This window comes from Doryrhamphus excisus, linkage group LG23 (genome assembly GCF_037039965.1).
Source record: "Doryrhamphus excisus strain RoL-2023G ecotype Guam linkage group LG23, RoL_Dexc_Guam_v1.1, whole genome shotgun sequence".
Taxonomy (NCBI): Eukaryota; Metazoa; Chordata; class Actinopteri; order Syngnathiformes; family Syngnathidae; genus Doryrhamphus; species Doryrhamphus excisus.
In genome coordinates, this window is record NC_136379.1 from 1,946,157 (window position 1) to 1,968,546 (window position 22,390).

At 40.2% G+C, this 22,390-nt stretch overlaps 1 protein-coding gene across 6 annotated transcripts in view; it reads left to right on the forward strand.

Moving 5' to 3' along the window:
* diaph2 (diaphanous-related formin 2) overlaps positions 1 to 22,390 on the forward strand; it is a 388,637-nt gene that overhangs the window by 253,095 nt on the left and 113,152 nt on the right. For all 6 annotated transcript variants that reach the window (XM_078788633.1, XM_078788638.1, XM_078788637.1 and 3 more), the window contains one exon: positions 12,230 to 12,353. In XM_078788633.1, the coding sequence (XP_078644759.1) occupies positions 12,230 to 12,353 (124 nt within the window). The remainder of the gene's footprint in view (positions 1 to 12,229; positions 12,354 to 22,390) is intronic.

Sequence of the window (22,390 nt, forward strand, 5' to 3'; positions counted from 1 at the left end):
ATCAGGATGAAGAACACAATATGTGGGTTCTCCCTTAGCCAATCAGGACGCAGAACACAGTATATTTTCATACGCTGAAAAGAAAAACAGGTACAGGATTTCCTGAAATGTCTGATCACGGCATAATCACACCTTTATTTGTACATACTGTACACTGTAACGTCTCTCACATGCTTTTATGTCGACTGACATTCTTATAGTGTGGCTACTAAATGAAGACAAATACGCCCGTGTAGGAATTGATCTGACCTTTCTCACCGTGAAGGGATATGAATCTTTTGGTATCTATGTTATTAGTTTTATTGTGAGGCGCTAGAGCTCCTCATTTAGGCAGTTAGACAAGCAGTACAGGTACAAGCTATAACTATGATTTATTTGCTGCTTGGTTTATAGCTAATTTGTAGTTGTAGTCCTCCAGAAGTGACGGAACTCCACACAAGATAGCTTATTTCCCTTTAGATACGAAATAAAAGAGGAATTCTGCTCATGTAAATATGATCGCACATTGGTTGTCTACCAATTTCAGTCTTCTTTAGACTGTCGGGATTTATTTTATGTTGGAACATATCTTGTAAATCAAATATGGCGGTAATATACATATGTGGTTGCAAACTGCCTTTTGTTACAATTTCCAGGTTGTTTTTCTGCCTTATTTTGTCAAATATGCCATATTAGCTACTGTGGAATCTGTTGTCATGCTAGCAGCAATGAGTATGTGATTAGCTGTTATGCTAACAGTGTAAAAAGGCCAAATACAGCACATTCACCATTCATTGCAAGCGTGTAGCTTTCTTCAACGTGACACTAATAGTTCGTCACTTTGCCACGTTGAACGCACCAAAGGGTAGATGATGGGATAACATACCTTTGCAACATTTAGATTGAGGACTCGACTCATGCTAAAAAATTCATAGTGCATTCCGCCTACCGCTGCCAAAACAGCCTTGTATCCACATTTTGCATCTTCCGGTCGGAATGTTACCGTCCTTGTCTTCTCGCCCCACTTCTGGAACACTAGGATTGGATATAATTCATGTCATCAACACAGGATGAAAAAAACATTCTGAAAGGAGGCGACACGCCACCTGCTTGATGCCTCTTCATCAAGATGGCTGCCTCAACTTAATTAATCAACAAGGGGAATACATCATTTTCATTTAAATTGTGTCAATCATCAAAGATGGCGGAATTCATAGAGCTCTATTGGGCAGATGCAGCAGAGGAGATTTGATGACATTTGATGACATGGAGGGAGGCCACATGCTAGTTGCATCATGTTTGAACAGAATAAAGGCCAAGATCCTGTAAGATGTAAGGATATCAATGAGTATGACATACAGTCGATCATTGCACATCTACAGCCTTTATTTTATTTGTTGTTTTTCCCACAGAAGACAGGTCCCATTCACCTTATGTCCTTAGGTTGATAATGCTTTATGAATACATGAAAGTAATGCATAAAATGCATGAAATGTTCATGATATAAACAATACTTTTATTCTTGCTCCCATTGTTTTGTTGCCGAGATCATCCATTTACTTTATATGACATATTATTATTATTGTATTATGGAAAGCAGGAAGTGAACAAATGTAACAGTTACTGATTGTAAAAGTACCAGATGGAGGGGTAGGATTTAATAAGCTTTGCTTCTTCCTACTCCTTTTGGACATGTGGAACTGGAAACTGATTATGGAATGCATTCAATTGTAATCTGATGCATGTTCAAATGAAATAAAATCATGACCATTACATATCAAAATGCTGGGTTAGCGCTCAGGCCTCACAGCTTGGAGACCCGATTTCAATTCCGTCCTCAGCCATCTTTGCGTGGAGTTCGCATGTTCTCCCCGTGCATGCGTGGGTTTTCTCCGGGTACTCCGGTTTCCTCCCACATTCCAAAAACATGCTAGGTTAATTGGCCACTCCAAATTGTCCATAGGTATGAATGTGAGTGTGAATGGTTGTTTGTCTATATGTGCCCTGTGATTGGCTGGCCACCAGTCCAGGGTGTACCCCGCCTCTCTTCCGAAGACAGCTGGGATAGGCTCCAGCACCCCCGCAACCCTTGTGAGGATAAGCGGTAGAAAATGAATGAATGAATGATTAGACAGCCTGATTGTTGCACAGGTTTACTTCACAACCATTTGGAACCACAACCACCCCAGCACCTCCACATCCAGTATCTTCACTTGTCAGAAAGCCGTCTCAGGTCAGCTCATCTGCATGCTTGTCATCCTCACCGGGATCTTGACCTGACTGCAATTCATTGTCGCAACTGATTTGAGTGAGTGCATCCCATGGCGTCTGGCACTTTGGAGAGGTGTTCTCTTCACGGACGAATCCCAATTTTCACTCTACAGGGCAGATGGTGTGTGTGGCGTCATGTGGGTGAGTGGTTTTCCGCATGTTTTGGATGAGTGGGCCATGGTAGTGTTGGGGTTATAGTATGGACATGCGCATGTTATAGACATACAGTAGGGGTATTTCACCGAGATACTGTGACGACATCCTGAGGCCGAGTGTTGTGCTATCCATCCACAATCATCACCTCATGTTGCAGCATGATACTGCAGGGCTTCATGTTCCAAGGATCTGTACACAGTCACTGGAATCTGAAACATCCCAGTTGTTGTATGGTCAGCATACTCACCGGACATGTTACCCATTCTGGATTTTCTCACCTGCTTCATACTGTAAAACTACACATTCTGGTGTTGCCTTTTATTGTGGCCAGGCTAAGGCACATTGGTGCAATAACCATGCTACCATACCTGTGAGGTGGTAATCTTCTCAGTTTACTGTCTTGGTGATTTTGTAATTTGTGGCTGTTTGGAATACAGCTCACAGTTTTTGTAGTCTATCCTTCATTTGTGTTATCAGTAGCACACACAAAAAGTTACAAGTTTTAAAATGAAGTTCAGAAACAACTGTTATTCAACACATGCTGCTTCCCTGCCATTTTATTTTGTTATGAGGTTAATTAAAATCCCATTACATTAAAGTCCTATACCTGTACTCCCCACTTTCCCCATTGCCATCACTACGAGGAAAGTTATCGCCAGATATGATTGACTGATCTTAGGGTGAACTCTTGACTCCGTCTAAACAAAAAAAAGAAAAATTAATTAAGTGAAGAAGAGAGTTCTGTCAATATTTTTTGTTGATATGATCAAAACTGAGTGATTCTTTAAACATCACCTCCATTCAGAACTCAAACTTAGTTACTATATCATCATCACATACAGTAGTGGGTATTTCGGTGTAATGTCTGATCCTTTCCTCAGGATTCTTTTCAAGTCAAGACAATAATTGCTATATGATAGGTAAACATAGCATCTATGTAGGCAGCGCTGTATCCTTACATTGCCCCTACAGCCTTAAAATGCCTTAAAGAGGATTAGACGTCTTTGCATAGAGATGCTTTACCAAAATAGATGCTTCGAGACACATCGTGGTTGGGAAATTGTGAATGTTTGCCTCCTTGGCAGAAGTCAATCTCTGTCTTTCCTACTTAAAACAAACATCTTACATTGCATATGTGTGTAATGCATATATGTGTCATGTATATGATATACACGGATGCACTTTAACACTTATAAGAATGCTATAAATGGTTCAAAAAATACAATGAATAAATTAAATAAAACAATACTGTTCATGAGGATAAAGTACCAACAGTGTGTTCCGAACACTCTTTTTATGCAGAGAGAGCAGGTTCTGGTACTCTAGAACTTGGAGCACCCGTAGGAATGATTTGCACCAATTGCCAAGGCTTGATCAACCTCCATTTTGGCACTTCATCATGTAGCTTTGTACCATTTCAAACTATTCATTGGACTTGAATGACTTGAATTTCAATAAATAACGAAATCAGACAAAAATTATGAATGGAAATCAAATGTATTAGATTTATTCAAATCACACTCAAAATTAAAGTGGAAAAACACACTACAGATTGATTGAACTTTGATTTAATGTCCTTAAAACAAGTCAAAATGAGACTCAGAGTGTGGCATCAACATTTTTGCGTCTTTCTGACATTTTTTGATATAATTTTTAATCTTGGACCTTTTCTATGGAGGAAAAATTATCTTGTTTTGGTTTTTTTTTCTTCTTAATTTAAACAAAATAACAACACATTTTAATTGTATAGTAATATAGTACATTACTTTCATCTGGAATAACCAATCAGCGAATAGTTGTTCAGGTCTTTATATGTCTTAATAAGCATGTCACTCGGCCTCGTTCAAAGCCACTGGTGGCACCTGAGCGTGAACAGGAGATGATGTGGGAGGCAGACGAGTGCGTGGAGCAGAGCAAAGAGAGAAAAGGATAAACACGAGTCATTGTGTTCCTTCTCTCCAGCCAGAATCAAAGATTCTCGTGTCTGCCGCGGCGAAATTGATATTGTTGCCGTGACAAAGCAGTGGCATTGTTCTTTATGATGACTCAGGATCATGCCTTGTTAAAAAAACACAGCAGACATGTGAAGGCGGTAAATGAGAAGCTTATAAAAAGACACAGAGGGGAACCTCTTGGCTTATGTTTGATTTTTAAAAAGTGTCTGTTTTCTGACACCAGTTTTTCCAGTCAGCTTTATGCACATATTTTAATGAATAATAGAAGGTATACGCATTTTTGGACACAAAAAGGGAATAATATAACAGCACAATGGCATAAAAGGAATAACATGCGACTGTCATTAGATCCTGGACAGCAACAAATCATCATCATTATTATCACTGCGTTTATCGCATTGGAAATCCACTTCACACATGCTCTATTTCCTCTTTTAATTTGCATTTATTGAACCTTCACATACGTAAACTGCTGAAAAAAAAGGCATAGCATACGGCCTTAATAGCATATGCCAATGTGCAAATGTCTTTAGAAATAGATAATCTTCCATAAAGGTAACAAATACAGTAAATATGATTGAACCACAGTATGATGGGAGGGGTTAAGGTTATTTTGAAATATTTAATGAGCATGTTAATCATACTTACATACTGCAATGTTAATAATTACTTATGGCACATCTGTAATGCAATGGACAGCAGCATTAACTTCATTCAAATAATAGTCCTTAATCCTAGAACAATAAATGAATCCCCCCCAGTCAAAACATGCAGCTTTAATAGCTTATATTAAAGAATTTCAGATAAAGGTGGGGCATACAGTAAATATGGTTTAACTATAAAATCCATAAGGTTCTTTTGGATACATGGCATGTAAATAATTACATATAAAACACTGTATGTCTGTATTACAGTGCACTGGAGTATCTCATCTCAATTCAAGCAATACATCTTTTCCAGCTTTTCATCTAGTAATCTAATATTCACATGGGTTTTGAACAGAGCGGGCCCTAGTGTGTAAAAAAAAAAAAAACATAGGTCAACGCCAATGAGCCAAAATCGTAACCACTCAAAAAAGTGTTATTGCCCCTCAGAGCTTTACAATGGAGGTCATGTCTCTGAAACATTATTGGTTTTGGCAACCATCAGCGCTCCAAGGCAGCACCATATCTCTGGAGGACTTACGAATGGAGTCAATTACAATATATTTGGATGTATGGGAAAGTTTAGACATTGACCTGGGGGTTGATGATGACTATTCCCTGAGAAGTCTTTGCCCTCTGCAGCGGAACGCGTGACGAGTTTATGGCCTTCTCACTGAGCAGTTTGCTGCTACAGTGCTTGTCATGCACTTTGACAAGAAGTTCGATGTTCCAACTTATAAGGAAGGAGGGGAGGCTTAATAAGCTTTTTTACATATAGTGGTGTGATCTAAAATGTTGTGTTTAGATCTAAAATATTGCAATTCCCATGCAAGAAGCACCATTCCTGTTACAAAACATGCATATTTCAGACATACTGTAGTTGCAAATAGTGATTAATCTCTAGTGATTAATTTTTCGTTAGTTTTTTGGGGGGGAGAGGCAGGGGTAATGCAGGTTCTATGCATGCAGTTTGTATTTCATCAAAAAGCATGTTGCGGCTAACAAATAGTTTCCTGATGTGTCCGTTATCTCTACACAGCCAACTTGAGTGTGCTTGAACCTTTACATTCTTTACAAAGCCCCCTTGTGACCTAATGACTGATACAGATGTACACACAGCAGCTTTTGGTCGTTTTCATGGTGAGAGTGGACTTTCACAGCACAAGAAAAAAAGCTCTCGACTTCTGACTTTAGTATATAACAGCAGGTGGAATTGGAGTGGAGTATTGCTGACAACTGTACTGTGTACTAACGTATACAGCTTTGACTCACAGGGGTACCAAAAAGAACATGCAAGAAAAAAGACACACATGAAAACTTCAAAAATTTCAAACATCAAAGTTATGGTACGGCCAAGGCAGTTTTACCTGGTACAACATATCATTTTTTAAGATTGCTCGAAGTTAGGGAAGATGCCCAACCAAATGATGTAACAGTTACAAAAGTAACAATAACAGTAGCAGTTTAGAAAATAATCAAAAAATTATTGTCCCCAAAATACTTCATTGTCACACAATAGTATTAGTCAGTATCTTCCTTTTTTTCTTACACCTTTTGTTGAAGCTTTTTCTCAGAATATGTTCAAATTAACGTGTGTCACGAGATACTAGGGTGAGACATATGTTATATTTAATATTTCAATTCTTGTCTTGGTGAAAAAAACTTGCACTGTCTTTGTACCTTTATACTGCCTGTCAAACATTTGTAGCATTTCTGGAATTACTGGCTTTTTTACTGTATTAAAAAGCAAAATTTTGTTTGCAATGGCACAATTTCTGTCACACAATTTTGCGTTGCTCCGTTTGGATTTACATTGCTGACCTTGTGTCTCAGTGAGTGTTGACTGTCGGAACGAAGACTCGGCAGCCTGATGTGGAGGTTTTTCACAGATGGGTGGACATGTTTGAGGTAGACAAGTTCGTTTTGTTGCCTTTTATGTCCCCACCAATTTTGAACAAAGTCGGTATACTGGCTTGTTTGTACTGATGGGCTCGCCTTGCTGAGTTTTAATATCGCCGCATCTTTTTCCCTCCTAATTTCTACTACATTGCCTTGCATTGCTCCTGACGAGGCTCCTATATTGCACTGTGTGGGTGTGTGGTTGTGTGTGCTAGCAACTCCACCTTCCTCCAATGTGTCATGCCGCTGTTCTATCAAATGCCGTTGTCCTATGAAGGGTCTAAGTGTCAGACCAATACACAGAGTGCACAAGGCAATATTTGGAAATCTGCAAAAAAAAACCTAGTTCATTTTATTTATCGTGATGAATTTGTTTATTATTGCAAGACATTTTTTTTTCTAGGAACTAGAAAAGTTAAAGTCCAACGAAAAAGCCAACATTCAGAGGTAACCATTCCATTGATTCCCTATCCCTCTGTGCCTTCTCATCCAGGGGTCAGTTGGTTTTGTATGACATACAGTATGAGGAGTGCACTATCCCAAGAGCATTGCCTGGCCTGTTTTTCATGAAAAAGTCACTTGAATATCAAATTGTACGACCTTAGGGACCCTGCTAACTGTTAGAAAACGAGTATGTTACAAATGTGATGCACGCATTGCTCATGTCTGACTCTTCGGTCCTTATCATCTTTCTCAAGCAGCCACAGACATTTGCTCATAAGGCGATGAATGACTTGATGAAATGCCTTTGTCTCTTGGCTGCATTTGTCTTTTTCTTCTCGATGTGGGTTATTTTAACTTGAAACACTGTGATGGAGTTCAAAATAAATCTCAATTTCCTTTGTGCAGCCTTTGGTTGCATTGTGATTGCACTGGGGAGCATTCAACAAAGCATGACTGAAATAATGCTGTGAACTCCTTAAGACAGTTCTTCCTTGCAGTGTATTTGGGAGGAAGCACATCGAAACATTGCTAAAATATACTGTACTATGTCTAGATTTAAAACACAGACCACAAAGTGCTCAGTTTTGGTGTGATTCACTTAGCTTTTTTTTTTTTTTGTCATGGGACCAAAGGCCTGCAATTGGCTCCCTGCATACCCCAGTGACCCTTTTGAGGCATAAAAAATGGCTGACACTCGGCCCACACTCAATAATGCTACACAGACTTACACAAAATAAACACAGTTAGGATAAATTGTTACTTAATGCTTGCACTTGTGTCTCTTCGACACGAACAAGTAACGTTGGAAAGTTTGTCTGCTAGTCCAGTTGCGTACTAGCTCATATTCACGAAACAAAAATGTCATTGACAGATTAAAACGTTATTTTTCTGGGAAGGGGAGTAAGGAATCAGGAACTCCACTTATGCCTCATGTGTTGTAAGGAATTCTAAACAACTGTGGCTTCCCCTTATACCTGAAGAAACACTTCCTGTGAGTCGTGTGTGACATCACAAACCTCCAGTTTTACCACACCTTCTGAAACAGAGCATTTTGAGTTATCCCAAACTTCTTTCTGGTCTCATTATCTGAAATTTTAGCATCGTTTTACATGAGAATACAACAACATTTATAGGTCAGAAAAGTGGAAAAAGCATAACAGGTCCCCTTTAAACAGCTACATTTGTATTGTATCCTTATACTTTAAAGGGGATCTATCCATCCATCCAAATGATGAAAATGAAAATAGTAGAGTTCATTTTAACAGAACAAAACATGACAAGTAAGAACACAGTCTTACGTGAAGACAGTTGTAAGCACACTGGAAGATATGCCTTTGTATGTCCTTTTAGAAACCTGAGGACATTTCCACAAATGTTCTCCGTGCATCCCTAAAACACTAGCAGGTCTCGCTGACAGCAGTCATTAGAATAATTTTAAGCATCTCAGAAACCCTTCCTCATCCTCATCCTCCTCCTCCTTTCTGCCTGAAAAGACACAAAGTACACAGCCCCTGTATTCCCCCTCGTTCCTCCTCTGATCCTCTTGAAGTGTGTATTCAGATGATAACAGTACTGCCATGTTTTGTCCCCTGAAAATAGCTATGTTATTTTTGGTGTTAATTTTACTAATGATATCCCAAAAGAACCCATGCTGCATTCTATGTGTGTGCCAGATTAATACGGCAGAGTCGGATGGGAATCTTGCTGTACATGTTTCTTAAAAGTCTGAACTGACCTTAAAATGGCATAAAAAGATACAGTAGCAGTATACTCTCTCTAAACTAGGATCTAAACTATGAGGAATCCAATATAATGAGAATATATACGACATTAAAATACATGTCACGCATGTACACATGCTAGACAAAAGAAAACACTGACACCGTCCTTGCAGCCAGCTAACCAGGTGTAAAGCTCATTACACCAGCGACTTTAACCTTTCTGCTTTATTGTGTTGCTACACCGCATGGCGGTGTTGTCGGGTCTGTGTGTTAAGTATGTATTCAATCGGCCGGTCTACCTTTCACATGACGTGTCAGAGGTTAGGCCGGTGCTGTGTGTGTCGCCGTGCACATCATCCACAATGCTGCCATTCATTTTTATTGTTGCAAAATGAGAAGAAGAGCAAAACCCGAGCTGCGGAATTGATGTACAGCAGGACCGTGTTGACCCTTGTGTGACTGAGGCCAATGTGCTTGTCAGCCCATCTTATTTCTCCTCTCTGCCGTTAGCACTTCAATTACAGCCGAGTGGGTGGGCTAGCCTTGCGGATAGGGGGGCTTAGTTGAGTAACGTGACTTATGGTGGAATCCGCCCATTCCTGTTGATGGGTTGCTGTTTGGAACTGAACAGAGCAGGCACTTGGCAAGCATATTAAAACTGAGATATTCTGGAAATAGATGTCGCTTTTTTGTGTCAAAATTGAATAAATAAAAGAAATAAGTGAGTAATCATCATCATTCATTGAATGAATTAATTAAAAAAACTCACTTTAAAATAATTTAATTCATATAATAAATAAATAAATAAATAAATAATATAATAATAAAAATAAAAAATAAAAAATAAAAAATAAAAAATAAAAAATAAAAAATAAAAAATAAAAAATAAAAAATAAATAAAAAATAAAAAATAAAAAATAAAAATAAATAAATAAATAAATAAATAAATAAACAAAAAAACACAAATGAAATATTACATAACTGAAAAGGCCATTAATTAATTAATTAATTTGTATATTGATTGTGAAACAAACACATACATTTAACACAATGGAACAACCTGATTTTTTTTAATCATTATTCAGTCAACAAGATGGTGAAAGCTGTTTTCAAGTACCCTCGTCTCTTGTTTATCAGCTTAAGTGGTTCTACACCTGACTCTGAATATACATTTTTAATACATGGACTATTTTCATACTTGGGAATGAAATGAAATAAAACCTCTATAGTTACTTTTATACTTGTATGACCCAAATAGTAGACAAAATAATGGAAAATATGCCATTTTAGATATCAATGAGATTAACACGCACTTAGTATTGACAGCGTACTTCCTGGTGGCTATGGTGGCATCAATGTAACGTGATTTACACCTGAAGTGTGGAATACTACTCTACTCCCATTGTGTGTAAACATGCATATTTTATTTTTACTAATATTCCATATTCAAACCATGAAACAGCGATCTTTTGTGAATTACTTTTTGAAAAACTGCAGTCGAGTGACGGTGTGATGTAGCGAGACATGATGGTACTGTATATGTGGTCATAATCTAGCACCTTAATCTACCTCTGCATGTGCTCTAAAATGTAGCTGGCATGAAACTGATGCGTTTTACACTCGCCATACTGTTGTTTACAATTAACTCATCAGCGGTTGTGATGCTGGCATAGCATGTAGCTTCTTACTGCTATTACAACATTGGTTCTGTTGTTGCTGTGTTGTGCGATATACTTTTTTGTAAATGACGATGTGATCAAATAGAGTTATATGTTTTCTTGCCCACTTTCTCAGGCACTTTAATTCATTTCAAGTTAAAAAAAATAAGTGTTTATATAATGAATTTTAATATTTTGGAGATTTGCTTCCAATTAACCCTCCATCGTCTTTGCAGTTTAGGTAAATAAATGTCACAGCTAAAATTACCCAATTTATGGTGAACATAGTTTTTCAAGTATTATTATTTTATGTAGGTAAACATGAAACATATTGTCACTTCCTGAATCAAAGTCAAACGGAATGTGTTCCTAAAATATGTGTCAGCTCATTATATTGAGGTGCAGCAACAAAGTACAGAAAGTTTATTTATAACCAGAGTTCATAAATCCAAGATGATAATTCAATATAGATTAAGGCAACTACTTTAGATGTACTTTATGCCGCATGTAGTACCCCGTAACTGTGTGTTTTCCTTTAATGACACGCTCCTTTTTTTTTTTTTTAACTCTCGAAGTGTGTGTTTGTGTGTGCGCGTCAATGAGCCTAAACCCTTAACATCAACCTAAACACATCCATGCTCTTGTCCCGTCTGATCCCTTAAGACTCTGCTGGCTGTTTGAAGTGTCTGCTTGAAAAGGCTGATCTGAATGCTGTGAAATCGGCAGCAACTCGGCAAACAGTGATTACAGACTGATTAATGAGCCACAACATACACACACTACACACACACTACACACACTACTTCTGCCTTACTTTCTAGGCCACACAAACGCTGAACTTTTCACAACACACTCTGTCTGTCACAGGCTTCATTATGAAGAAGCTGGAACCTCAATCTACTAATTAGGGGTTCTCCACTAGTGGAATGTTACACCAAAGTGGGACGCGGACCTCTTCTGGGTGGACTTGTGCTTTGAGGCATGGATAACAAATGTGCAGTAATCTGGCATTGGTACTCCAAGTGTACTCTAATGCTTTGATATTTACATACTGGTTGAAAATGATGATAAAACGTTGTCATTAAACCCAGGTTTTCTCCGGGTACTCCGGTTTCCTCCCACATTCCAAAAACATGCTAGGTTAATTGGCCACTCCAAATTGTCCATAGGTATGAATGTGAGTGTGAATGGTTGTTTGTCTATATGTGCCCTGTGATTGGCTGGCCACCGGTCCAGGGTGTACCCCGCCTCTCACTCGAATTAACAGCTGGGATAGGCTCCAACATACTCGCGACCCTAGTGAGTATAAGTGGCATAGAAAATGGATGGCTGGATGGGTGTCTACAAATGTGTGTTCAAAACCTATTTACAGGAAATAAATAATTACATTTGCTTAGTTAGACTTTTAACCATGAGGAAAATGTTAGGAGAAGCCAGGTACTAAATCATGTATTGTATAGTGTATAATTTTTTGATTTTTTTCGTATTTGTTTTCCCTGCAGTGTCTGCTGAGATCCTCAAAAGCAGTCTGACCACCATGGAGCGCCACATTGTGCGACTGGAGAACGACATTGAGAACTTCCCCAAAACTGACGACGTCCAAGATAAGTTTGTGGAAAAAATGTCCATATCCTTTTCTGTGTTGAAAGTGTGCATGGTTCTCTCTTTTTATTAGCGATGTGTACTGAATTTGGTTTTCCAGATCACAGATTCAGGTAAAATCCAAAGGGAGCATACGTATGTCAGTACCTCTAGGAAGTTATATTACCTGTTCCGCCTTTGGTTCGCTCTTATTCCCTGTCACTTGCTGTACTGTGCTGACTGAACTTGAAACGAAAATTAGCAAAATTCAGCAAAATGAGAGCAGTGACGCATATAAGCGTATTTGGGTATAACAAATGAATACATGTCAGCAATTGTACCCTAATATTGAAAGTCCTCTTGGCCTTTCACCCATCTAGTTCTACCACAAGGCATGCTGGGTAGCTTGTGGTACTGTCTCTCCCAACATTTTGCCGTGTTTGTTGCATTTGGCTTAATTGCAAAATATGTTGAGGAGGTCGTCAGTAACATAAACAAGGAGGGGCGTTAACATACACTTGATATCCAGTACACCATCCATGTAGAATATTAGGTCAAGCTATGCGTTGGAGCGGCAAAGGCGTGCTGTGTTTGCGTCGTCCTCGCCGGTAAGCACTTAAAGTCACTTGGTGTGATAGGTGGCACCTGAGGGACTTTAAGAGAATGGATCTGACTGCCTTGCTTTGTGAGATGTTGATCGGATCTCCCTCTTCACGTCTACCCGGGTCCCTGGAGTGAAATCATGCCTGCAGCTATTTTTACTGCAAGTCTGCCACCGCTGCCTGTCCCCCTGGGGAACTCTTTAATGGTGGCTCCAGACCCCCCCCCCCTCTCTCTTCACCCACCCCCGTCTGTCCCTTGCACCAACCTATCTGTTGCCTGATTTCATCTCCTGGCCGGCCGCATGACCGTCTTCTCTCATGGCACCTGTCCTGTTTTGATAACGGAGTGCAACTCAACCACCCAAAATAGAATTAGCCCAATGCTTTTTTTTTAAGACAAAACACCTTTTTTTTTTACATCAGCCAAATGTTGACCTTATTTCATGACTCTGATTGGGTGACACTGGATAATGGAAGTGCTTAACAAATAAACAATCTTTATTTATATAATTAAAAGCACTGAGGCTCCCTGATGGCGCTCTGCAAGCAGGAAAGCTTCTGTGTACCCTTGATGTCTGTATTGATTTCTCCGGCTCTCCTTGGAGAACTCGAGGTTTTGAGTGAGCGCAACCTGAGAAGTGTAGATGTACTGTAGCGCGGCCGTCCCTCACTGTCTGGAGTTTGTTCTTCCCTGGAGATTGCCTCAGAGAGATTGTCTGGTCGTGACCTCAAAGAGTTGCTCTTTGATTCTTCCCAGCCTCCATGGCCGAGATAGTTGGCAGTAAGAAAACACCTCAAAGGTGCATTGGACTATTTTCCTTCCAAGTACACTCGTACCTCACATTAGGAACATCAGCCATCCTCAAATTGTTTGGATTTTGAAAAAATTTTTCCACATTGAAAATAATGGAAATAGTCTGTTCCTGGGTGAAACTTTCACCGTCACAATATATGAAGTTTACAGGCCCGGGTATGAAATGCACCTCTAAAGTCACAGCCGTGCATGATAGCAAGCACCAAAGCTTTAACTCTACATATTAAGGGCTTTTTATGACACTTTGTACGATTTTGGAGGTTGTGCCAGAGAATAATTAACGTTCTTCATGATTCTTCATTGCTGTTTTTTTTCCTTTTTCTTGTTGCTATCCTGACAAATTGGTGCACAACTGCAAAGGATGAAAACTTGTTCTCTCACTTAGCTCCCTGGAGTGTTTCATTTACATATCATCACCTGTGTGTAATAACAGCGGAAAAACCTAGTGTGTAATTATCACTACCGCTGTAAGGAAGCTGCTTTTTTTTTAACTTCCATTGTTGTGAGTTTGGAATTTGGTGGTGTTTTCTTTGATGTTGGGGAAACAGGTTGATTTTTCTCTTGTACTGAGTTGGGTTTTGAGTTAATAGAGGAAGATGCAAAGCTGATTATTTGTACTGAGGTTATGTAACTGAGTTATGCTATTTAGCTGAACATTAGGACATTTTCATATATGCATGTGAACACGATTTATGGTCAAGTCAAGGTCATTTTGAATTATTTCTACTGAATATCTGCATGCAGTCACGTATTGTAAATTACGGCACTTTATATACTATTAAAGGCGCCCACCTTCCCCTCCCCATGGATTATGTTCAAAATGCTCTGGAAGTCATGCAAGCACACATTTATTACATATATCTGCAAAGTTTTATCATTATTAAACAAATCAATGACTTATTGACAATTAGTCCCACTCATTCCCCCTTGATGGCGGCCATGTTTGTTGACAAATCTTGCTCTAATTTTACACATATGTGCTCGCCAGTCCCTTAATAGTGTGTACCCCAAATCTTTGGTGATTTGGTTAAACTCCCTGAAGTTACCGATGCTTTTAGGCAGAGCCCATTGAGCTGTGTGAGAAATTTCAAGTCCATTTGACACTCCCAAAGAGGAGTGTAACAATATTCTGTTATAAAGCGAACACAAGCAACATAGCAGGTGTGCATGTTTTGATAGATGTTCACCCTTTTGTGTGCAGTTGTTGAGGTGGAGAAGAGTTAGTACGTAGTAATGACTTTCTGTACATGGTCATTGCGCATAAAGGAATTGGAATGAACTATAGTTGTTAGTTTCCACTTCTTTTGGAAAGATTTAATCTGTGAACTCATTTAACCTCTGAAATTTCAGGTTTTATCTCCTGAACACCTGAGAAAATGAGTCATCTGGTACGCTTGTCTCCTGTGATCCAATATGCAAAAGAAAAGAAAGAAATACTGACAAAAACGTAGATGAGAGAACCACTTCATTTGTCTTTATTGATACATTTTTCTCTTTCCATTACCGTAATGTATGCAAATGACTGAATGGGCTGTTTGTTCAGCAGTTTAGTGATCTCCATCAGCGAGAATAAATGGGCGCCAACAAATGGGTGCTGCGGGGTTGAGGTACGAGTCCCCAGAGAGCCTTATTTCAGCAGAGAGGCGGCGGCGGCCAGAAGCAACGGGGCTAAGAGCAGGACTCTGCATACTAGAATATTAATGTGAAGCTGAGGTGGCTCTGTGGGCATGATGATGAGAGGCCGGGGTTGAACCTTCATAGATTCAAGGACATGTCCAATACGTCTTCGACGGCTAGACTAAATGTGCTAAACCTCCCCCTATTTGGTATAACATCTTATTTCCCAGAAGGCCAGAGTCATGGTGCACCATTTCACAGCCAGTCTCCACGTATTGAGTGACAAGGAGCTATCTCCAGGGGCCACTTTCAGGAACGTTATGTTAGATTATGTTAAAAAAAAAAAGACCTTGCATTTTTTTTACCCTTAAACTATTTTGAAAAGGGTTGTGTTGCCATAGTAGCAATCATTAAGTTGTCTTGAATTCATGTTTGGTATATTTCATGTCATTGAGCTTCCATTGAATGAGTACCTTATAAGCACATATTGAACTGGAACTCAATCAGAAAATTGACCCTAAGTCTTGTGAAGATGGTCTGAATCACTACAATAAGCCCATCTGCTCTTACGTTTCATAAAAATGTGGTTGAAGACATTTTAATTCAAGTAGCACTTACCATTTACAAGTACACAGAACAGCAGTCATTTCTTGGTTCCTGCGTCGGTGTTACTCTAATGTCTAATGCAGGTGTGTGTGTGTGTGTGTATATATACACACAGAGTATAAGGCATTCAGAAAACATGTTCAAGAAACAACAGCATAGTATACATGGACCCAAATATTCCAATTGCATTCGGTTTATTTGCTCAAACGGAAGAATTGAACCTTTGAATACACCTCACCGAAAAAAAAGTGCTAATCCGAAAGAACATATAATCAGATTCACGGGGTGGAATAATCCTTTCCCCAATCCGATTGAGGTATCTTGTACCCGCTCAAACGGAAAGTTGTCAGGGAGCTTTAAGTGTGCATTACCGCCACCTGTGGAACAGAATGTAAGCCCTTCTATACGCCATTTATAAGTCAAATTTTCTTTAAAAAGAAAATATATATAAAACATTCATTTTCTACCGCTTTTCCTCACGAGGGTCGTGCTGGAGCACATATAGACAAACAACCATTCACACTCACATTCATACCTATGGACAATTTGGAGTCACCAATTAACCTAGCATGTTTTTGGAATGTGGGAGGAAATCGGAGTACCCGGAGTAAATCTACACATGCACGGGGAGAACATGCAAACTCCACACACAGATGGCCGAGGGTGGAATTGAACCCTAGTCTCCTAGCTGTGAGGTCTGCGCGCTAACCACACGCCCACCCTGCCGCCCTATATAAAACATGTCCCAAGATAGAATTATATCTTTTCCTGTTTAAATTTATCCCGGGTGCGTTCTTTCAGCGCATGCTCACATATGACGTAACACGAGAGGTTCTTTAAAGTTTAAAAAATGGAGGCGAGCAATCGGCACTGGACTGCTGCGGAAAGTTTGTTTTTGATCCAAACAAAATTTCAAGCCTGGACAACTGAAAAAACGGCAATACGGAGTTATTCCAATGAGTGAAAGAAAAACCCAGGAAGTCGGTATCACGTGATGTTGATGTTTACGTTTTACTGGGCATGCCCCATTGACTATTCTGGTTGATTATTGCGGCGCATGGTCACTAGGTGTCAGCAACGTTACATTGATGAAACATTAGCCATCGCAGGAAGTAAAAGAACAACGATACCATCTTATTTTTCAGATGATGTCTGTCTACTCTATCGTGTAATAATAAGTTTAAAGGTCGGTGTTCAACTTTGGAGGTTCCATTGCACTCGTGTTCTGCTTTGTGTTACTGTCAGAAAAGTGTCAGCATTTCCTGCCACCCCAGCACGCTCCAGTCGTGTGAGCGTTCCCAAATGAATGTCTTGTTAGGCGCTGACATTGGACTGTATGTGACAGCTCCATTAGCCAGCAGAGGAAGCCAAATGATAGGCCCGTGGGGGGGTGTGGCACTGGAGCAGAGAAAGTCCTCTCGGGATGTAGCCCGGCTCAAAGCCTTTGTTAGTGAGTGAACAATTCATACAGGCCCCTCGTGCCCTTTTAGTCCTGCAGGGTCTCCTTTGGGATCTGTATGGGTGAGGTCAAGACGAGGAGTTAACTAGGAATATGATTGTTTTTCCATCTATGGATCTACGAACCCATGCAGAAGATCTCCACCGACCGAGGCCTGTGATGAGTATTTATATTCCAGCATGGTGGCAGAAGCGCCAATGTGCACGTCATTACTTCCCCAAAGGGCCCGGGCTTAGTGTGGCGTAATAGACAGAAGCCCAGCCGCCCTCATTTGTCACAGGCTCCTGGGCTTGATGCAAAGCCCCCCTTGAGCACTTGTTGCTTAAGTCTAATCCTGCAGTAGACACCGGCCACGCCGCTCTGCTTCACTCAGCCGTCCCCGCTCTCCCGTCGCCATGCCTCATGATTTCACTCTCATTGGATGTTTAAATGAAATCCCGGACTTAGTTGAATGGCAGTTCCATTGTTGGCACATTATTCTGTCGAAGTCATGTAAGAGAGGGGAAAAAACGTGACTAGGGTTATTTGTCTAGTAAATATGAGGCATCAAGGATTTCCACTGTCAACAGTAGAGAGTGGTTGAAGTTTAATAGGACCGACATAGCTAAACGACTGAATGCACTTACACACATGCGCTCATGTAATATCCACCCATACTTCTAATATTTCTAATACAGTAAAGTCTCGTTATATCGATATCGGTTAAAACGAATTACTACTTATTACGATACTATTTTCATTTCCCGGCAAATTTCTAGTCTTTTATGATATAATTAGCTCCGTTAGTACGATGCCCGGTTATTATGATAATCCGGTTACTACGATGCCCTTTTCATCTCCCGCCAGCCAATTTGGTCTGCTTATATCGATACAAAAGCAGCTTAAATCAATCTTTGCTTAAGGATTTCAATACCAAAAAAGAACACGGCGAACGGCTGCTTCCAGTCAACTTTATTTTTCACACTTCCACCACCAGAGCTCAGCACACACAGCGGAAAACACCCGTCCCTCGCGCCTACCCCTCCGGGTGGCAACACCTTCCCTATCGATAGTTCCGGGGTGAATTATGTCCCGGTAACCGGAAATCACTACAGCGTAAGTTTATTTTTATTTACTGTAGTACAAAATTTATTGTAGTACAAAAGCATGCTAGATATGCAATCCATGAACTCAAGGAGAAAATTACATGCCATATCAAAGATCCGCCCACTTTTAATGCAGTTCGGCGCAGGATCGGATATATGGATAGTCCGGTTATATCGGTATTTTTTCCGACTCCCGAGAATATCGATATAACAAGACTTTACTGTAATACTATTAGTATAGGGGCTGTCGAGTGGTTAGCGTGCAGACTTCACAGCTTCGAGACCCGAGTTCAAGCCCACTCTTGGCCATCTCTGTGTGGAGTTTGCATGTTCTCCCCGTGCATGCGTGGGTTTTCTCCGGGTACTCCGGTTTCCTCCCACATTCCAAAAACATGCTAGGTTAATTAGCCACTCCAAATTGTCCATAGGTATGAATGTGAGTGTGAATGGTTGTTTGTCTATATGTGCCCTGTGATTGGCTGGCCACCAGTTCAGGGTGTACCCCGCCTCTCGCCCGAAGACAGCTGGGAAAGCACCCCCCGCAACCCTCGTAAGGATAAGCGGTAGAAAATGAATGAATGAACTATTACTATACATTAGCTTCAATTCATTACTAATGTAGTTCACACCGCGCTATTTACATCCAGAGCAGACATTTGTACATTGGTAGAGAAAGATCTGGTGAAACTTTGGCTTTCAGTGACAATGGTCTCCTCACACTTCTCGAGAAAATATCTGAGCAGGAAATGATTGCCTCAGTGGTCTCATAATATTCTATTGGATGTATATAGTCGAAAATTTTGCTCTGATGCTGGATTTTCCAACTAGGAACATGCCATAGTGTGTGTATGTAGCTTTAATGCTACTGAGCTGTGCCTCATCAGAAAAATGTAATCAGCAGTATATCACAGGTAAGTTTCAGGAAAATATCAGTTACCAACAAAAAAGCGAGAAAAACAACTTTTGGTGAAAAAGATAAATTTGAAGCCTATATTTCAAATAGCTAAACAGCTGTTCCGCCACCTTGTGCCCATTTTTTTGCTCAAACCTGTCCGCACAGTCACCTCCTTTTGCCTCCAAAAAAAAAAAAACATCAATTGGGAGCAAGCATTCGGGTTTAAAGAAAACACATAAATATGACTTTAGGATTGGGACTACTTAGCAACCTCTTAGTCTCCGAATTTGAATTAGTGATTGGCAGGGTCCATTTCCGGTACTGGTTACCATCCAGAGGGAAGGGATTGGCTGTGCGACCCAACATCAGCCCTCAATGACAAGTGGTGACCCAAATTGCGGCTATTTAAGTAACATTCCTTCTTTCTACGTATGTGCATGCATGGTTGTCTGTATGAGGCAGCTGTGAGTGACAGCGACAGTTATTTTAACTGAGATATTTATTTACGTTTTTTGGTCAGTTTGTTGTTTTCACTCACTAATGGTATACAATATAGTGATTTAAAAAAATATCTAATGTTGAGCCTGTTCTTTTAATGGAAAGGCATTAACGTGCAATTAAAGATACAATTTTACTCTACCTGGGAGTCTTGATTGTGGACAGAATCCCCCCACGCGACACACTGTGAACTGCAGCGGTGAGACACTTATGGCTCTTATTGCATTTCTCCGGCAAATATATGCAGCACCTCGCCACTGTGTGACCCACGAGCGGAACGTTAAGTCACCACTCGATGTTCTTCAAGCATGACAAACTTGCACATAAACATGGCACGCACCTCGTGGTGGTGTAGCAAGCAAATGGTACAGACACAAGGCGCATTCACGGACGTCGGGTCACCACATAATTTAGACCCATGACCCACTGGAAGCAGTTCCCACCAGTTGAGAATCATTGTTCTCCAATATACTTGGTTTCATAAGACTGGACGTTTTGTACAATAATAACAAAGGGAAGATTACCAGTGATCCCTTTGCATCAAATAGCCTATAATGTTTGTATTTGCGTGTTATCTGAGGAATGCAATGATTTTCAGTGATGTACCAGCAGGCGTTATTCTCCTCTATTCATTTTCTCATTGGTATTTCACCCGAGTGGCAGCATTCATACAGAATATCTGAGGGAATTGTATTTTTATGTTAGGACTGTATTGTATAGATCCAAGGACTCATGGTATTGCACCCACAAGGCTAAATCACCATTTTCAGTCCTTTTTATATTGCTGCTATTTACTATCGTCTCAACAAGACCCAGGGATCACCCCATCTCCATGTCTGCAGGCCCTTGCCTCCTCCATCCAGCTCTTATGTGCGGCCAAACCAATGATAAGACTCATCTTATCGACTCCTTTTGCACACTTGGAAGCAATTAAGCGCTTCATTATGCAGATTAAGTGTACTAATTGCCTCACGTTTGCTAATTGATTACAAGATACGCTATAAGGCCGACACTGGGCTTGCCTCCTTCCAAAGACCTTGCAAGAGCTTAAAGTGCCATTTGTGAGGAGATTAATGACAGTGGTAACACAGTCAGCCATGTCACAGAGTGTGTCACTTCGCACTCAACTTGGCATGGTTTTATTTTCCAGGCACAATGGGAAAAAGCTGGGAAGAGATCTCTAATTAAAATGAATGTGTGGCATTCAGAAAGACTAACAATTACAAACGGCAATCTGATGGTAGTCAACAGGGGAGTCTCCATTAATTGACAAAATGAGGACCATCAATCACCCCCGGGGGGGTGCAGCACACGCTGTATCTTGTCAGAGTCACCAAGTGTGGGTGGAGCAGCATGATGCACATCCCAGGGACGGAGTCATGTAGAGAGAGAACATTTTTTTTCTTCTTTCTCTCCCCAAATCTTTTTCTCACCACACGAGGCTTTCAGTCTCTGCGATTCTGACAGTCTTTGTTTTCTTTCCCTCGTCGCCATTTTCAGACAGAGGATTGGCTGCCATTCTGTGCCAGTCAAAACCAAGACAAGATTGTCAAAACACGTCGAGTTGCAGCATCAGGGAGGATTTTCTCTGCTGATGACATTTGTCAAGAGGATTGTAACTTCATCCTGCCTCTTTTCATTCAAGTCGTGACAAATACTGGCAATGCAAACCTTGTTAATTCTGTTGTTTTAAAAACGAATGCAATACCGACAACCATCTTTGGAGTTCTACGTTGTTACAATAGTACTTTATTGTGAAGCTGTCATATGACAATTTTTTGTTGGTCTTTGTTGTAGTTTACTATTGTGTGGTAGCTAAATGAATTAAATCTGTCCTTAAAGACAGAGAAAAAATAACAACACAGCCTCGCCTAGTACTTAACTAAATAGGGGACAGAGAGAGAAAGAAGCAATCAATCAAACTATTTATATAGCCACATATAATTACATACATAGGCTGCATGTTTATGACCTACAGTAAAGTCTCGTTATATTGATATTGTCGGGAGTCGGAAAAAATATCGATATAACCGGACCGTCGATATATCCGATCCTGCGCCGAACTGCATTAAAAGTGGGCAATAATGCACTCGACATTGTTCTATAGTATAGAACAATGTCGAGCAGCTTAAATCAATCTTTGCTTAAGGATTTCAATACCAAAAAAGAACACGGCCAACGGCTGCTTCCAGTCAACTTTATTTTTCACACTTCCAACTGCGTTTGTGGTTTCTCTCGTGTGTATAGAATTTATACACACGAGAGAAACCATGCTATGTCAGTTGGTTCTTCTGTTGCAGGCATGTGTTTGGCCAGCTATGTGGGGCGGGTTGAGCATGACCTGTGAGCCAGGAAGTGCGGGAATCGGTGTGTGTGCTGCGCTCTGGTGGTGGAAGTGTGAAAAATAAAGTTGACTGGAAGCAGCCGTTCGCCGTGTTCTTTTTTGATATTGAAATCCTTAAGCAAAGATTGATTTAAGCTGTTTTTGTATCGATATAAGCAGACC